The sequence below is a fragment of the Dendrobates tinctorius genome, unplaced genomic scaffold (genome assembly GCF_039654945.1).
Source record: "Dendrobates tinctorius isolate UK_male_01 unplaced genomic scaffold, ASM3965494v1 ptg000100l, whole genome shotgun sequence".
Lineage (NCBI taxonomy): Eukaryota > Metazoa > Chordata > Amphibia > Anura > Dendrobatidae > Dendrobates > Dendrobates tinctorius.
Genome location: NW_027361768.1, coordinates 2389275 through 2407312, shown reverse-complemented (window position 1 = coordinate 2407312; position 18038 = coordinate 2389275). Strand labels below are relative to the sequence as shown.

Below are 18038 nucleotides of genomic sequence, written 5' to 3'. Positions count from 1 at the left end.
GGGTCGTCAGCGACAGCGTGTAAGTATAATATTTCAGTTAAATTTTGGTACACTTTTTATTTCATGTCTTAAAGTGTGGTGCCTAATTTTTCTATTTTTCTCTTTTACTTTAACAGCTTTCACAGCGTGCTCCCGACTCTGACGGTGAGGATGGAGGAATAGATGTGGACCACCTCATCGATCTCGTCAGAGAAAGGGAGCCGCTATGGAATATGGCTGACCGCCGCCATGCTGACCTGATAGTTACCCGACGGCTCTGGGAGGAAATCTGTTGGCTCCTTGTGGACCCCTGGGAGGACCTCGATGCTCGGGCCCAGATTAAAGAGCGTAAGTATATACAGTACCGGTTGCTTGATGTAAACCAGTGTTTCCCGAACTCCAGTCCTCGTGGTCCCCATGGATCATGCGTTCAGGATTTCTAGTTACTATGGAAATCCTGAAAACATGACCCCTGGTGACCATGAGGACTGGAGTTTGGGAAACACTGATGTTGTATATTAACCACTTTGTCCTTTCTCGTTTCAGGGGAGAGAATTGTGAAGCGGTGGCGGTCTGTGAGGGATCGTTTCAAGAAGGAGTTCAATAAAGAGATGCGGGCCCCGAGTGGATCTTGGGGACGCAGGAGCAAGTACAAGTACGCATGAGCCCTGTCGTTCCTCCGGGATACAATGGTCACCAGAAGGTAAATATTACACACCACATGTAAAAAAAAATGTTTAGATGTAAAAAAATTTTTTCAGCCAGGGCCATGCCATGTCACTGTTTTAATTGTTTTTTTCTCTTTATTCCACAGCACGGTGAGCAGCACTCGGGAGCCTGCACGGTTGGACCCTTCTGAGGCGATCCCTGAGGAGACCGGCACCGAGGGACACTTCGACCACCCCGGTACATCTGCACCTTCCCAGCCTTCCCACACATTAGACCCATCTGTCCCATCCACCAGCACAGGAGCATCGTGGCCGACAACATTACATAGAGCTGCTGGTGAGGAGATCGCTTTCCCTTTACCCCACCCTTCTGCCCCTGCCACCTCTAGTACACCTGCGGGTACTGGGCAGCAGCGGCAGAGGGGTCAGGAAAAGACTTATGCGCCAGAGTTCTTGCATCTGAATGCATCTTTCCAGAACTGTCTAAAAGTCTTGTCAGAGCAAATCTCCGCAGGCTTTCAGCAGATCAACTCCAACATTCTGGAGGTGAAGACACTTCTGCAAACCATGCATTCAGAAGCAAGATCTTCGCCAAACCACACCTTTTTCAGGTCTGCTGTGGAGCGCATGAAAACGCTCTATCCTAGCCAGCAGATGCTTGTAAAGCATTCGTGCCATGGTGCTCTCCAGCACGTTACCTACCAACCTCCTCCTCCCACCCCAGTAGTTCCTCCACCTGCACCCCCTCCAGCCACTTTCCATCCTTCCCCTCCTATTACATACCAGCCACCTCCCCAGTACCAGCAACCTCCCCAGTACCAGCAACCTCCCCATTACCAGACATCTCCCCACTTCCAGCAACCTGCCCCATACCAAACTCCTTCCCCGTACCAAACTCCTTCCCCATACCACTTTCCATCCACATCATCTGCTCCTACAGTCCCTGCCCAACCCTCCACTCCACCACCCACCACCTCTTCTGCCTCCCACATGTCCACCCATTCTCTAGCTTTTTCCACACCTTCACCTCTAACTATTCCTTCCCCTCCACGATCCCAGTCCTCTCTCCACACTCCCAGTGTCGAAGTGTCCCGCTGCCCCTCCAGCAGTATTTCCACCCCACACTACACAAATTTATAAGAATGTGTGTTTTTAAATAAATGAACAAGTTTGTGGTTTAAAAGTTTTATTAAAAAAGTTTTTAAATTTCAAAAAAGTATTCTAAAAAAAAAAATTTTCAATAAAAGTTTAATTATTGTTTTACACTGGTTGTCTGTCATTTCTTTCTGCGGCGAAATATGGTAAAAAAAGGTTAAATACAGAGTATTTAAAAGGTAAAAAGGTTCTCAAAACCAGGTATCTAACTGTAGGTAAAAGGTAAATAAATTTTACCTTTTTGCCACAGTTCCTGGTTGTGTTTGAAGCAAACTATTTCACCAAAAAATTGTGTATCTTGTTGGTGATTTCCTAACAATGTACACAACTTTTGTTAAAAGGTGAAATTCTTTGCATAAAACACAACCAGGTACACACCTGTGGCCTAAAGGTAAAAATAGTTAAACCAGGACAAGATAGCCAACTTTGGTTGGCAAAGGTATATACTGTTGGTACAGAAGGTACACAACTTTGGTTAAGGGCAGAAATTTATCAAATTCTGTCATCCTGCCAGTCTATTCTGCCTTGAGGTGACAAAGTATTCTGCAAAATTGTCCCTCATTCGTGACACCGTCACAGAACTTCTATTGGTAATGTTCTGGTAATCTTGCAAGGTGGTTTCTTCAGCGGTGTCCTCAATGGAAATGGGTTCCTTGCACATAACAAAATTGTGGAGTACCACACAGGCTTTGATCACCTCATCCACAGTTTCTGTCTTGAGGTTGATCGCAGTCAATAGGACACGCCATTTGGCTGTCAGAATACCAAAGGAGCATTCCACCATTCTTCTTGCTCTTGTTAGCCGCTAATTAAAAATGCGTTTTATTCTTGTCAATCCTCTGCTACAGTAGGGTTTCAGAAGGTGTTCTGACAGCTGGAATGCTTCATCCCCTACACAGACAAAAGGCATAGGTGGACCAGATGTTTGCGGCAGCGGTCTAGGGGATGGGAACTGGAAGGTGTTTCCATACAGTTTACGCCCCATGGCAGACAGTTTGAAAACTTGAGAGTCATTGGAGTGGCCATAGGCCCCAATATCAACAGCAATAAATTTGTATTCCGTGTCAGCGATGGCCATGAGGACAATTGAAAAATATTTCTTGTAATTGAAATATTCCGATCCTGATCCTGCTGGCTTTACAATGCGGATATGTTTCCCATCCACAGCACCCAAGCAGTTCGGAAACTGACATATCTGTAGAAACTTTTCAGAAATTTCAATCCACCTCTCTGTTGTGGGCTCTGGTAAAAACTCTTCAGCTAAGGAGTCCGACAGTGCACGGCATGTGTGCTTCACTATTCCAGATATGGTGGAAATCCCGAGTCTGTACTGGAAATGCAGTGACGAAAGGGATTCTCCAGTTGCAAGAAATCTGTGGGGAATTAAAAGACAATCAATTAGTTTAAAATAACAGCATTACATACCAAAACTCAGCTATAACACTTGGAGATACAAACTACCACCAACAAGATTGCAGTGAAAGTGTGCTCTGATGTGAGCATATCCAATAAATGTGACTTTTACCTTAAAGTCACCATCAGATGCTCTGCGGGTGAAACAGAGAAGCGGCAATAGGTGTCCGATTTTCTTATGAGGTGTGCAATGCTCTCCACCAAGTGATCAAAATTCTCCATTTTCATCCGAACATATCCAAAAAATTTCTCCGGGTTATGTCTAAGGTCCATGCAGAGTGTAGAATAGACCCCACGCGTCATTCTCTTGGCTGTGATGGGGTGGATCCACAAACGTCGTCTACGATGCCTGATGCGCTGTTGTCTCGTTCTCTCCTTCTCCAGAACAATCACCCTCAAATGATTCGCCTCCGCTGTAAAATCCGCCAAATTCTTCAAAATATTTCCAATCACAACATCCATCTTCGCCAGTTACTTGCTCTTCTCTCCAACCTGCACTTTCTCCTCTACAACCTGTCAAAGAAGGGCTGTAGGAACACGGTATATATAGTTTTTTAGTAGCCAATGCCGTTCGGAAGGCCACAAGGGGCCTTTTTAAGAACCGGATCCGGCGTAATCCGTCGAAAAACGGATCGAAAACCGGATGAACCGGATGAGACGGATCCGGTTTTGGCTGTCATGCGCAAGACGGATCCGGCAGAAAACCGGATCCGTCACATCCGGTTTTACAAAACATTTGTCGGATCCGGCGCTCCGGCACGACGCCGGAACGCGCCTGACGGCGAAAACCTGATGTGTGAAAGTAGCCTAAACCTCCTTTTTGTCAACCACCAGCAGAGGCTGTCTCAGTGTCTGCAGCTCTAGTTTGCATTAGGTGGAGCGCCGGTGTATATATCTACATTTAAGACTCCTTTAATGGCTAGAGCATCCTGTAATAATTATAATTAGTGACTCAGGAGTCTTTTGAATGGAGCAAGACAATACAAAGCACAGTGGTAAAGTCTATATCATCACACGGTGTTTCAAACAGGTACAGGGAAGTCCATAATCACACAGTGAAGCTATCGAACAGAGTCTGTAGGTAACCTCAGAGGAAAATGCAATCAGCAAAGCAGTCTGTGAGGCACACTTGAGGTTGCTTGCAAACAAGGAAGTCTTTGTCTAGTCCATACAGTACATGGATAAATATATATATAAGAGAAGGCAGTTTACATAATATATTTGCTCATCCACGGAGGCCTGGGAAGGAAGTCTCAGGTATTGCAGGGCAGAGCATCAATCAGTTTATGTGTACAACAAATGCAGGTCAGAGCAACACGAACAGCTGGAAGCAGGAGGAATACTGGAAACCGGAGTATGCAGCAGAAACTCTGAGAGCAGAGTGACAGGATACCCACAATGGTACACAGAAGCAGGTACAAAGCCAGGAAACTACCAGGGTCAGGAGTTGGACACAGGCATAATACTCTAGTACAGACTAAAGGCTGGGGTGGAGTTATAAAGCAGCAAGACACAGGGCATATGAGACAAAAGACACCATATTGAAAGAGGGCAGGAATACCCAAAAGATAATCAAAAATGTTCAGAGTCCTGACAACAAGCTTTTTGGAGATGGAAATTTCATTCTCCAGCAGGACTTGGCACCTGTTCACATTGCCAAAAGTACCAATACTTTGCTTAAAAACAACAGAATTACTGTGCTTGATTGGCCAGCAAATTTGACTGACCTTAACTCCATAGAGAATCTATTGTCAAGAGGAAGATGAGAGACTCCAGTCTCAACAAAGCAGATGAGCTAAAGGCTGCTATCAAAGCAACCTGGGCTTCCATAACATCTCAGCAGTGCCACTGGCTGATCCCCTGCATGCCATGCCATATTGATGCAGTAAATGAAACAAAAGGAGGTCCAAACAAGTACTGAGTGCATTTCCTGAACATTTCAGTAGGCCAACATTTTGTCTTTTAAAATCATTTTTCAAGCTGGTGTGATAAAGTACTCTAATTTACTGAGATAATGACTTTTGGGTTTTCTTTGTGTAACGGACACAGAGATTGTGTCCAGGGAATGAACACTAGGGGGAGTGAATGGGGAGACAGCAGTAACTAATAGAAGTGAATGGCTGCTGCAGAGCGCAAGCTGCACTAACAGGACCTGAGACACGTGATCACAGGGGGAGTGGCTGGAGAAGGAGCTAAGCTCCGTGCAAGGGAGAAAGAGTGGTCACACAAGCCGGGTTCAATAGCCAGAGGGCAATGCAGTATACAAGGGTACAGACTAAAGAATGGTCAAATACAAGCCAAAGTCAGAAAAGCCATACATGATTGCAGTAACAAAGGGTACAGACAATGAGGGAAGTCGGAGAGCAAGCCAGAGATCAGAACCAGAAAAATAGCAGAGGTACAAAATCAGAGAGCAGACACAAAATGAGGGGCAAGGCGGATCATACACTAGACAAGCACACGGGAACAAACGGTATACACAGATATAGCAAGATCAGCTGCTCAGCCCAGAACAGAACTATCACTGACAAACCCCCACAGGAGAGCGGGTTAATATAGTCCCCCCAAAACCAAAAGGAGGCCTGCAAAGTTAACTCCGTACAGCCCAGGACGGGAAAAGGAATTCCCGTCCAGATCCATGACACATTGGCTTTAAGCTATAATCATCAACGTTAACAGAAATAAACACTTGAAATAGATCACTCTGTTTGTAATGACTTTATATAATACTAGCTGAAGAGCCCGGCGCTGCCCGGGCATAGTAACTAACTATGGTTAGTTGTAACAAATTATAATGATTATATCTATATATATAAAGCTGAGTGTAGAGCCCCACCCATTCCGCATAGCCACATGCACTATAATATCCCACATCATCCCATCAGCCAGAGCTACCGGACTACCACCTATAATGTCCCACATCATCCCGTCAGACAGAGCCACTGGACTACAACCCCTAATATCTCACATCATCCCATCAGCCAGAGCCACCGGACAACTACCACTAATATCCCACATCGTCCCATCAGCCATAGCAACCGGACTACTACCCATAATATCCCACATCATCCCGTCTGCCAGAGCCACTGGATTACTACCACTAATATCCCACATCATCCTATCAGCCAGAGCCACCGGACAACTACCACTAATATCCCACATCATCCCGTCAGCCTGGAGTCAGAACCAGAGTGCTGAGTGGAACGGTACTAACTTCCATACTGGGGATCCCTTTAAGAGAGGCATGGCGTCAGAATCAGAGCGCTGAGTGGATTTGCCCTGACTTCCATACCAATGATCCCTTTAATAGAAGCCTGGGGTGAGAATCAGAGTGCTGAGGGATTTACCCTAACTTCCATACCGGAGATCCCTTTAAGAGAGGCTTGGGGTCAGTACCAAAGCGCAGAATGGATTTTCCCTCACTTCCGTACCGAGGATCCCTTTATGAGGGAACTTGTGCAGAACCAGAGCGCTGAGTGGATTTGCCCTAACTTCCATACCGGGGATCCCTTAAAGAGAGCCTGGGATCAGAATCAGAGCGCTGAGGGATTTGCCCTAACTTCCATACAGGAAATCCCTTTAAGAGAGCCTGGGGTCAGTACCAGAGCATTTGAAGGCAATTTCCCTGACTTCCATACCGGGGATCCCTTTAAGAGAGGCCTGGGGTCAAAATTAAAGCGCTGGATGGATTTGCCCAGACTTCCATACTGAAGATCCTTTTAAGAAGGGCCTGGGGTCAGTACCAAAGTGCAGAGTGAATTTGCCCTAAATTCCATACCAATGATCCCTTTAACAGACCCTGGGATCAGAACCACAGAGCTGAGTGGAACTGTCCTAACTTCCATACCGGGGATCCCTTTAAGAGAGGCCTGGGGTCAAAACCAAAGTGCTGGATGGATTTGCTCTGACTTCCACACCAATGATTCCTTTAATAGGGAAGATGTGCCTACGGGATGGAAGATTTGTGAGGGGTATATGGACACGGGAGGGGGGATTAATTTCTGTCATGTGCACTCTGCTACTTTCAGGGGGGCAGACAATGGCTGGGAGCTTATGTTCCCAGGGATGCTATATTTCTCCCATCATGTCAGTGTCTGCTGAGGTGTTGTCAAGTGGGAAAACTGTTGGTCATAGCAACCAATCACAGCTCAGCATCTTTTAACCAGCTCTGGTGAAATGAAAGATGCTTCTTGATTGGTTGTTGATACACACACATTCATTTTTACATGTAGAGAAAAGAGTTTCACTTTTTGTATTGAAGAACTGAAGTAAATTAACTTTTTCATGATATTCTAATTTTGTGAGACGCACCTGTAGGTGCATATGTACAGTCATTGCCGAAAGTGTTGGCATCCTTGTTATTGTTTCAGAAAATTAAGTATTTCTCTCAGAAAAGTTTTGCAATTAAACATTTTGTTATACACATGTTTATTTCCATTGTGTGTATTGGAGCATTTGTTTGGAGGCCTGGACGGGTAAACCTTGTTGCTCTTTTGCTGTTTTCTATTATTGGAGGATTTTCAAGTCCTCTTTTTGTGCTGTGCTGTATTAGTGTTAGTATTTAGTGTTAGGTACCCGTAAACGTGGAGATCTTTGACATAGATTACGGGCTCACGTATTTTGGCCAAAATATCAGCTAATACTCCACATTTTTTTAAATGTGTTTTTTGCACTTTTTATTCGGGGTGCAGCTGGGCCCATCTTGTAAACTGCGGTGTCTGTTCACATGGCATGCATTTTGATAGCGCTGGGAAGCCCGCCTGAGCTAATAGAAGGGTGTGGATACTAGGCTGGCCTGGATGCTGTGCATGGCCTTAATGTGAACAGCGCCGCATACAAGTTGTTTTGTGCATCAACATACCAGGCAACCGCCCCCTCCATGTATTGGTAGGCTGCGAGCAGTTGTTTTATTGGTATTTTTGCACCTGTGCTGCCATCTTTATTATATGGGTCCGCTGCATCCTATTATACGGGTCCGTGCATTTGTTTGGAGGCCTGGACGGGTAAACCTTGTTGCTCTTTTGCTGTTTTCTATTATTGGAGGATTTTCAAGTCCTCTTTTTGTGCTGTGCTGTATTAGTGTGTATTGGAGCAACAGAAAAAAACTGAGGAAAAAAGCAAATTTGACTTAATGTCACACTGAACCCAAGAAATGGACTGCACAAAATTGCTGCCATCTTTACAAAATTGTGGGTAAACAGCTTTATTTCAATCACGTGATGTTGGTTGAAACTCACCTGTTGTACCTGTGCATGCAGAGGCCGAGGCCTTGGGCTAGGTGAAAAAGTGCTTGCTGTGGGAGAACAACAAACACACTCATCCATGAGACCGTGAGAACAGGTGGTCGGTTGGATGACGGATAATGCTTGCAGTATGCTTCCCAGCACTAACCTGTCTTACACATGGTCCAGTCTCACTAGCCAAGAGTCTGGACCACATAATCCTCACCTCAATCCTCCTTCCTCACAACATGGTGAGTCCCAATAGACACGTGATCCTACATTCGGTCACTGTGAGGAGATCTTTACATTTCTATTTATTGGTTCTGGCCTCTCACCCTGAATCTTTCATGAGAAGCTTGTGTGTAGTGATGCCCAAATATTTTAACAAGCAGTCTCATGTCATCAAACCACTCAACTAGGTGGTCCGAAGGCCTCTGTCCACAATCATTTTCTGAAGGGGGCTTCACTGCCTCTGGGTCGCCCGCCAGGGCGGTGGGGTACTCGGTACCGGGCCGGTATCTCAGAGGAATGTGTCACAGTAGCGGTGACCCGGTCCGTGGCCCTGGGCGCCCATGTAAAAGGGATAGAGAGTGGATGATTGAAGTTTGTGAATGAATGATTCATGACGCCACCTGTGGTGTTCGGCAATGAAGATGTTAAGCCGACGCTGCAGACAGATCCTCTGGGACAGAAGATATATGGCAGCCGGATGTAATAGCTCCCCACAGGCAGAGCTGTAGTCCCAGGGCAGAGAGAATAGGTGTTGAGGAAGAGGGTGCAGTGTTAGGCACAGAGATGTAGCAGTGCTGAAGAGATTGCAGGAAGAAGGCAAGGACACAACAGAGTGCAGTTTCTTTTACCTTTACTTTGCTTGGCAAATGCAGTCCAGAGTCCAGATTACAGATGAAATAGAAGCTGGCCAGCTTGGAAGCAACTTAGGGATCTCTCTATGCAGATTGGTTGTGTTGTCTCCTTTCTAGCGCTTAGTTGAGGTACAAGCAGTACTGAGTTACACTGAAGTTCCTCCTTCTTGCTCTCTCTTAGAACTCCCTTGTATGGCAGACAGCTGTAGCCTTTCTCTTCTGGCTCACCCGTTGCTGTTGTGCCTCCGAGTCTTATATGGGAATAGAGCATTTACAGCTTCCTATTCCTCTGGTTTCTGCTGCAGGAACATCAGTTTCCTTACAACCTTGGAGACCGGGCTCCAGATCATGCGCTATAGCTGGGAATGAGCCTGAACTCTCTGCTCAATCTTCCAGCTCCTTTCCTCCACGTCCACACACGTTGCCCTCCTCACACGAACTCCTCTAACTCCTCCCTTGCCCCCAGAGAGAAGCTCTTCCCCCAGTTTTGGTTCAGAGCTCCCTCTGCTGGCCTGGTGTGGAAACTGTGTTGTGTGTTGTATTTACCTGCTAGAGAGACCCTTCATTGCTTCCAAGCATGACATCATACTCCCTAGGAGGAAGGTGATGCCACTGTGGCGACCAGACTCCTGGGGGCGCCACACCTCCCCCTGTGCTACATTCTTGACAATTCCCTGTCCAGGATGCAGGAGCAGATGCCTCCCGCCCTGGATTTGTCATTGCACATTTGCAAGTACCATCAGCAACCATGTCCAATTCATTTTCCCAGTTCAGCGTTCAGCCTTCCCTATCCCAGGCCTTGTAACACAGAAGAAAATATGCAGTTACCCACCCAATGGCCAAATCACTATACAGGAACATTTCCAGACTGCTTGCCCAGGGAAAGTTGTGGTTAAGACAAGTGGACACTGAGGCTTTCCGCAATTTCATGGTGGTGGCAGTTCTTCGGGACTTAGTGTCCTGTCGGGGCTTGCCTCCACGTTCCACCATCATGTGTCCTATAACATTACTCATGCCCTAACCAACACAGTTATTGGGAAGATCCAGTTATCCACTAACAAGTGGACAAGTGCTTGTAGCCACGGATGCTACATTTCACTGACAGCACACTGCATGAACTTAGTGGAAGCCTGGACAGGGTTGCATCTTGTTACGGCAAACATGCTACCAACGATGAGGATTGCAGGCCCTAGTTCATTCAGGGTTTCCTCCACCTCCTACTCCAGCTCAAGTACCGCCTCCTTCTCCCTGCCCGAATTGTCATCTCAAAGTACGTCGTCCATATAAGTCGCAACCTGGAATCACTGCAGCACTGCCTCTGCTAAAACCAGGGGTGCACCTACCATGAGGCAAGTTGAGCACTTCGCCTCAGGCGACGATGCATCCCTGAGGAGAGGTAGCGGCAGGTTCTGCCGGTGCAGTAACTGAACTTGCATCAGAGATGCAAGTTCAGTTACTACTCTATTGCCTTGCTAGCCCAGGCCCGCATGGCAATGATTAAAGCCACAAGCCAAAAGGAGGCTGGCAACTGATGTCAGCGAGCATGTCGCCGGCATATGATGTCATTGTCATTCGCTGATGAGTGTGCGCTTGAAATGCCTGGAGGCCGGGATCACTGCCACATGAGCGTGGTAAGGTAAGGGTTAAGCAAATGGGAGGGGCCACAAGAGCAGGGAGGAATACAGAGCAGGGAGGAATAGGACAGGCACTTCCTGATTAGAGACAGAGGCCAGGCAGCCTTACCCAGGGCTGGATGTGTGAGAAGCAGTGAGCAGATGGCTGCAGTTCGTGGAGATAAAGCTGCTACAGCAGGAAGGGCCCCAAGGCTGGAGACAGGCACCAGCTTAAAATGACCTGGGTCTACAACTGGGGTGGGAACAGCTGAGATGGCATTCCCAGCACCTTTCCTAATTGGAACCAGACGAGGGGCAGACAGGGAGCTGGTGGAGGCACGGGTGGGACACAGATTGTCCAAAGAGATGTCAGGTATTGCTGGGAAGAAAGAGATAGACTACAGAGAGAATAGAGTCTTCTCGGAAGGCAGGGAAAGCGCAGAATACGTTGCTCTGTGTGAATTGTGCTGCCAAGGTGATGAATGCCCTGTTGATTAGTAAAGTTCAACTGTTGTAAAAGAACTGTGACTCTGAGGTGTTTTGGGGAACTTGGAAACATGAAGCCGGAGTGACAAAACTGGAAAGGACTCTGACAGTAACTGTAAGTTTTCTGCTGCGCATGCTGAACATGCAGCAGAAGGGACACTGTATTCTATCTGTGGGGTGCCAGGGTTTAGGAACAGAACAGCCTGTTGCCAAGACTACCACCCTGGCCACCTTACAGAATTGGCGTAGTTGACAGGATTGTGATGCCTTATATGCCGAGAGTGGAGGAGCCTTGAAAACAGCAAAGATGGTGGCCGTTGGAGACTTAAAGATGGCATCAAACACTTACATAAAGATGGCGGTCAGTGGAGTTAAAGATGAGAGCGGTGCCATCCACCGTGAGTGTTATAAGCAGAAAAGTGCACGAAGATGGAAGAAGCGGTGGCCTGAGCCGAGGCCATGTCCCATAGTGACTGGTTCCCACTCGAGATGGGCGCGGCAGAAGAAGAAGAGGCCCAGACACCTACAGCAGATGCCTGAAGAACAGGTGGGGCAGAAGGAAGTAACTACACCCACGAACGGGTGGAGCCCAGACGTCGTGCCCTGAAGAGAGATGCCATTGCCAAGTGAGTTACCTGTCTGAATGCAACGGAGGATTGCTAGTAGCTGGAGCACCACGGGTGTGGAGAAGCAGGAGCAAGAAGGAGGAGTTGAGAAAGCGGCCGCAGTGGAGGACCGTCGCAGCCATATGCAGTCACAGTGATTGCAATGATTACCATTACTCAACTCCCGCACCTATTCCAGCCTTGGAGACCATATGCAGTGGCAGTAAAAGTGGTCTCCAGCATCGAGGAGAGTCAGGCACGGGAAGCGTGGTATTATGTGCTGCCGCCTGCAATGGTCGCAGCACATTCAGCCAGAGGGCAGAGGCATCCTTAAAGGAAATGGTGACCACAGTCAGGTCATGGAAGCAGGAGGCTCCAGGTACCAGGAGTCAGTCGCAGCTGGAAGAGAGAAGTCGAAGGAACAGTGGTGAGTCATCCTCCAGTGGATCTTCAGGCCACACATTTATTATGATTCAGGGTCGAAGCGTATAATGCAACCTCCATATTGTATGATGTAGCCCTATATAGTATAATGCAGCCCTCATATAATATAATGCAGCCCCATATAGTATATTGCACCTCCCATATGGTATAATGCACACCCCATAGTCCTCCAGTATTATGGCTATCACGTACTCACTGATTAAAAAAAAATCAATAATACTCACTTCTCCTAGCTCCCCAATGCTGCAGTCTCTGTACTATATCTCCTCAGCAGTTCCACTGTCCAGCACAGCATGGTTCGATGAAATGGCGTCATCGCGCCCACTGGCTGAAACATCAGACACAGAGGGGGAATGGCGCTATTATTGAATGCATGATGCCAGGCACAGTGCCTGGAGGTTGACAGCATCATCCCTGAAGAGAGCAGGCAGGACATAATTAGTCAAAAGACCCCATACCATAAATGCAGGTCTGGTCACGCCACGAATATGTTCCTTTGGCAGCATTGCCAGAACTTGTTTCTTCTGCTTGTTTCCACTGCCTGAATTTACAACACTACAGTAAATGTCCCCTTCTTACAGTGACATGGTGTGGAAGAGAAATGTGTGACTTTACACAGCAGACTGCACCCAGATCCTGTGAGTTGATTCGGATGTACACTGCATGGCTGCACTGAAAATCAGAGGAAATAACAAATCTAATAAAAGTGGACAGAATAGGGGTAAAAGCAATTTGATTAAATCAAAGGGTTATTCCCAAAATAGAAGATTATTTTTTATCCAAAGGAGAGGGGATAACATGCTTATTTATCACTGAGGTTCTGACAGTTGGGACCCCAACTATTCCCAGAACAGAACTCTGCAGCATGCTCGACCTCTCCTTCCTTGTCTATAAGACTGCCCAAAATAACTGATAAATGATAAATGGAGCAGGGTTTGATTAAATGCACACTGGCGTTGCAATCATTCTTAATGTAAATGCCAAAGACAAGACAGCCAAGCCAGATCTCCCACTTTGCACTGATGAGGGGCAGTACCCCGAAACACAGTGTCTGCAAATGGAGATTCTGGCTTGGCTTTTATCCTAAGTCATGTAAGAAGGCTCGTTAAAGGGTCAACATTGACTTTTAGGATTGCTACCTCCAATAGGTGGCACTAGAGTTCTAGTCCTCTTCCTCTCTGAAGAGACAATTTGCATAATTAGTATATTTCCCAGAGGAGCATTGTGGCTTTAAGTCTCCTCACCTCGACATGCTTAGCATGTCATTCTCCGCAAGGAGAAATGATACTTCTTGGATATCGGTCAGACGCCTCTCTCACAGCCAAGCCAGATCTCCCACTTTGCACTGATGAGGGGCAGTACCCCGAAACACAGTGTCTGCAAATGGAGATTCTGGCTTGGCTTTTATCCTAAGTCATGTAAGAAGGCTCGTTAAAGGGTCAACATTGACTTTTAGGATTGCTACCTCCAATAGGTGGCACTAGAGTTCTAGTCCTCTTCCTCTCTGAAGAGACAATTTGCATAAAGACAAGACAAGCACAGCGCTCAGGTATTTTCAGTGGTCCTTAGAAAATCAATGGTGTGGGAGTGTGCAAACTCGACCACTGTACCATTCACACAAGGCTCATCAGGGCAAAAGTTCTCATGATCTGTGAAGTTCCCACCAGTCAGACCTCCAGCAGTCTGAAGTTATACCCTATCCTCACAAAAAGGGATAACAACGAAACTTTGTACAACCCCTTTGAACTATTTTTCGATCCGTGGTTGCCTAATTCTAAAGTCAAAAGGATTCTGACATCCAACTCCCACTAATCAGAGCATATTGACATAACAATAGGGAAATGTTTGACAGAACACAGCAACCCTTAAATTACCTGCTTCTGTGAGACTGTTTTTATACAACATTAACCATCTCTACATGGGACCTTGATCATCATAAAAATTGGCTCTTATAATGGAGTCCGTTACATTATTTCTAATTATTAGTGGATCATGTAGCATGAATGACACCATTGATTTTAACATTTTATATACTGGAAAGAACGTAAAAAAATTGAAATGCAGCAAAAATTGAGAGAAAAGTAAAATTCCACAATATTTGTATGTTTTGTTTTTATTTACCATGTTCATTATATGGTAAAAATCACCTGGCAACATAATTCTTCAGTTCAATACGATTATGGAGATGCAAAATATGATTTTTTTTTATTTAAGTGGTGAAAAAAAATTGGAAATTTGTGAAAAAAAAAATTGCTTAAGTGTCCAGTTTCCGAGACCTGTAGTCTCAATTTGTGGTTGATGGAGCTGTGTGATAGCTTATTTTTTGCACCGAGATTACATTTTTATTGGTACCATTCTGGGATAGATACATTGTTTTGATCACCTCTCATTTAATTTCCTTGCCATAATTCTGGCATTTAGTTTCTTTCTCATTATGCCGCTGACTGATTGGATTAATTAATTTGATAGGTCAGACTTTTGTGAATGTAATAAAACCACATATGAGTATTTTTAATTTCTTTATTTTCAATGTGGGCAAAATGGGGTGATTTGAATGTTCACATTAAGTATTATATCGGTATTTAAGCATCTTTGACGTGTCAAATTTTGTTGGCTAGAAAACTACATCAGAGCATTTCAAAAGCACATCCTGGGCATTTACCAGTTAGTAGCTACCAAAAGTTGATGACAGAAGGACAACCAGTGAGCAAAGTAAAGCAAAGACTTTTGAGGAACAAAGACTAGCCAATCTCGTCCAATTCTACAGAACTCTAGTATAATCTGTTGAAACAATCGATGAAAACAATCGATGATTGCGATTTTAGAAAAGTATTAAACACGCGGTATATGATAGCTTCCTGTATAGGATTGTTCAACTGCAGACTGGTTAGAGTGATTATGGCAACACACGAGTATCTGAACTGGACTGTGCAGTAATGGAAGAAGGTAGTTTAGAGTGATGAGTCACATTTATTACTCTATCCTTACCTTAGACACCCAGTTGCATTGCGAAGCACCTGCGATGAATGTAACTGTATTTTACGATCATCCTGCAGTATAGAGTTTTCCCATCCAGAATGCGGGATAATCACTGCATTGGTCAGCACAGCTAGGGCATCCTGAATTATTGGCATTTTAAGTGCATCACAAGAAGAAAGATTCCACAAAACTCCTACATGCAATAAAACAAATGGTAGTTAGGCAACAAGAAAATGATTATATTTTATTTATTTGCTTTATTTCTCATTCCAGTTCTACATATACAAAATTGTCAAATTAATGAGATCATGCATTTTAGAAATGCTTGAGAGATCTTAAAATAAAACTAGCTGTGTCTACCGCTGAAGCTTGTTTCACCTTCCTGACAAAGCTCCACTTTTCAAATCTGTTGTGTCCCTTTTAGAGATGAGCGACTTTGCCTTTTTTAGGGTCGAGTTGGATTTCATGAAACCCGACTTTCTCAAAAGTCGAGTCGAACGAAATCGGCCGACTATAGGGAAAAGTCGTGGTCTGCCTGAAACACGAAACCCAATGCAAGTCAATGGGGAAGCAAAGTCGGCAGGGAGTGGAGGAAGAAAACACACCTACACTGCCCATTTCAATGCCAACATCAATTCTTATTACCTTAATTTACTTTAAACTAATAGTTACGCATTGAAAACTGGGGGTTATTTGGCTAAAGTTGTGGGGGGGGTAGGGCTGGCGCCAGGTTTTCGTGTGCCCTGGGCCAAAGATTGTCAGTGCGCCCCTTTAACACATACCACAATTCATGATGCTCCGGTAAGGCACAGAAATATAGGTATAGTACAATGAAAAATACTTCACTTCTTACATGACATGACTGATATCTATTTTAAATTCTACAATAGCTCAAAAAACGGACAGTATATTACTCCATACAGTATTATGGCCACCACATGGTGTGCCATACAGAATAATGAGCCCCCTATATTTCTCTATACAGAATAATTGGTCCCATATAATGTTCCATACAGTATATGATGAGCTCCACATAATGCTACAGTATATGATGGTCTCAATGGATGATGCTCCAGTGTGTTATGGGCCCAAATAATGCTCCATATATAATGGGCCCCATTTCTAATGCTCCAGTGTATAATGGGCCAAATAGATGCTGATCCAGTGTCTGGTGTCCCCCATTTGGAATGCTCCAGTATATGATGGGCCTCTTGGATGATGCTCCAGTGTATGATGGGCCCAAATAATGCTCCATATATAATGAGCCCCATTTCTAATGCTCCAGTGTATAATGGGCCCCGTAAATGCTGCTCCAGTGACTGATGTCCCCCATTTGGAATGCTCAAGTATGTGATGGGCCTCATGGATGATGCTCCAGTGTATAATGGGCCCAAATAATGCTCCATATATAATCTGCCTCATTTAAAATGCTCCAGTATATGATAGGCCCCATGGATGATGCTCCATTGTGTTATGGCCCCAAATAATGCTCCATATATAATGGGCCCCATTTCTAATGCTCCAGTGTATAATGGGCCCCATAGATGCTGCTCCAGTGTCTGATCTGCCCCATTTAGAATGCTCCAGTATATGATGGGCCCCATGGATGATGTTCCAGTGTCTTATGGGCACACATAATGCTCCATATATAATGAGTCCCATTTCTAATGCTCCAGTAAATAATAGGCACCGTAAATGCTGCTCCAGTGTCTGATGTCCCCCATTTGGAATGCTCCAGTATATTATGGGCCTCATGGATGATGCTCCAGTGTCTTATGGGCCCAAACAATGCTCCATATATATTATGTGCCCCATTTAGAATAAACCCAGGCATGGTATGTGAAAAGAGCTCCATGGAGTAATCTGAAGTGTGGGCTGCCGCATCCTTCACTTTTGGTGTGGGTGAAGGACCCAAGGAAAGGGGTTGCTCCTGACCAGAAGCCTGCACTGATGACTCAGTGCTTGTATTTTTTAAAACTTCAGTAGAGGAAGTAGAGGATAGAGCTGGAGGCTGTTTCAGCAATGTAAGGCAAAACCAGTTTGTGATGCTCTGGCTTTAAAAGCAGTTTACCTACTCCCAGAAAAGGGAGCCTTACAGGCTTTCCGGAGCCAGACCATAACGCAGGCTCAACACCTCCTGCCTTAGCTGCTATTGTGCTTTTGGCACTACTAGCAGATGCACCACCACCACCATCAGTACCAGCTGGCCCCCCACGCCGTTGCCTCTTCCTCCATACTTACTAATTTTTGTGAAAATGTACCCAAAATACCAGCAGATATATGGTACTGTATCAGAAGCAAACAGCTCTATACAGTCTAGATATAATTGTAAATCTCCATATATATTTCATGAGTCATACACAGACGCTCACAGGCTCAGTATGGATTACACAATAATATAAAAAGTTGAGAAAGGGTACAGTATCAACAGATACAAGGTATATATAGTATAGTTTTAACATTCTGAATCTCCATATACATTTCAGGAGCCAGACACAAAAGCTCTCAGTCCCAGTATGGATTAGACAAGAATATAAAAAGCAGTAAATGGGTAATGTATCACAAGCATACAGCTGTATACGGTGTTGGTATAATCTTAAATCCCCAAATA

At 45.2% G+C, this 18038-nt stretch overlaps 1 protein-coding gene across 6 annotated transcripts in view; it reads right to left on the bottom strand.

The window, feature by feature from the left end:
* CTNND2 (catenin delta 2) overlaps positions 1–18038 on the bottom strand; it is a 3465616-nt gene that overhangs the window by 1911798 nt on the left and 1535780 nt on the right. For all 6 annotated transcript variants that reach the window (XM_073587627.1, XM_073587626.1, XM_073587628.1 and 3 more), the window contains one exon: positions 15437–15620. In XM_073587627.1, the coding sequence (XP_073443728.1) occupies positions 15437–15620 (184 nt within the window). The remainder of the gene's footprint in view (positions 1–15436; positions 15621–18038) is intronic.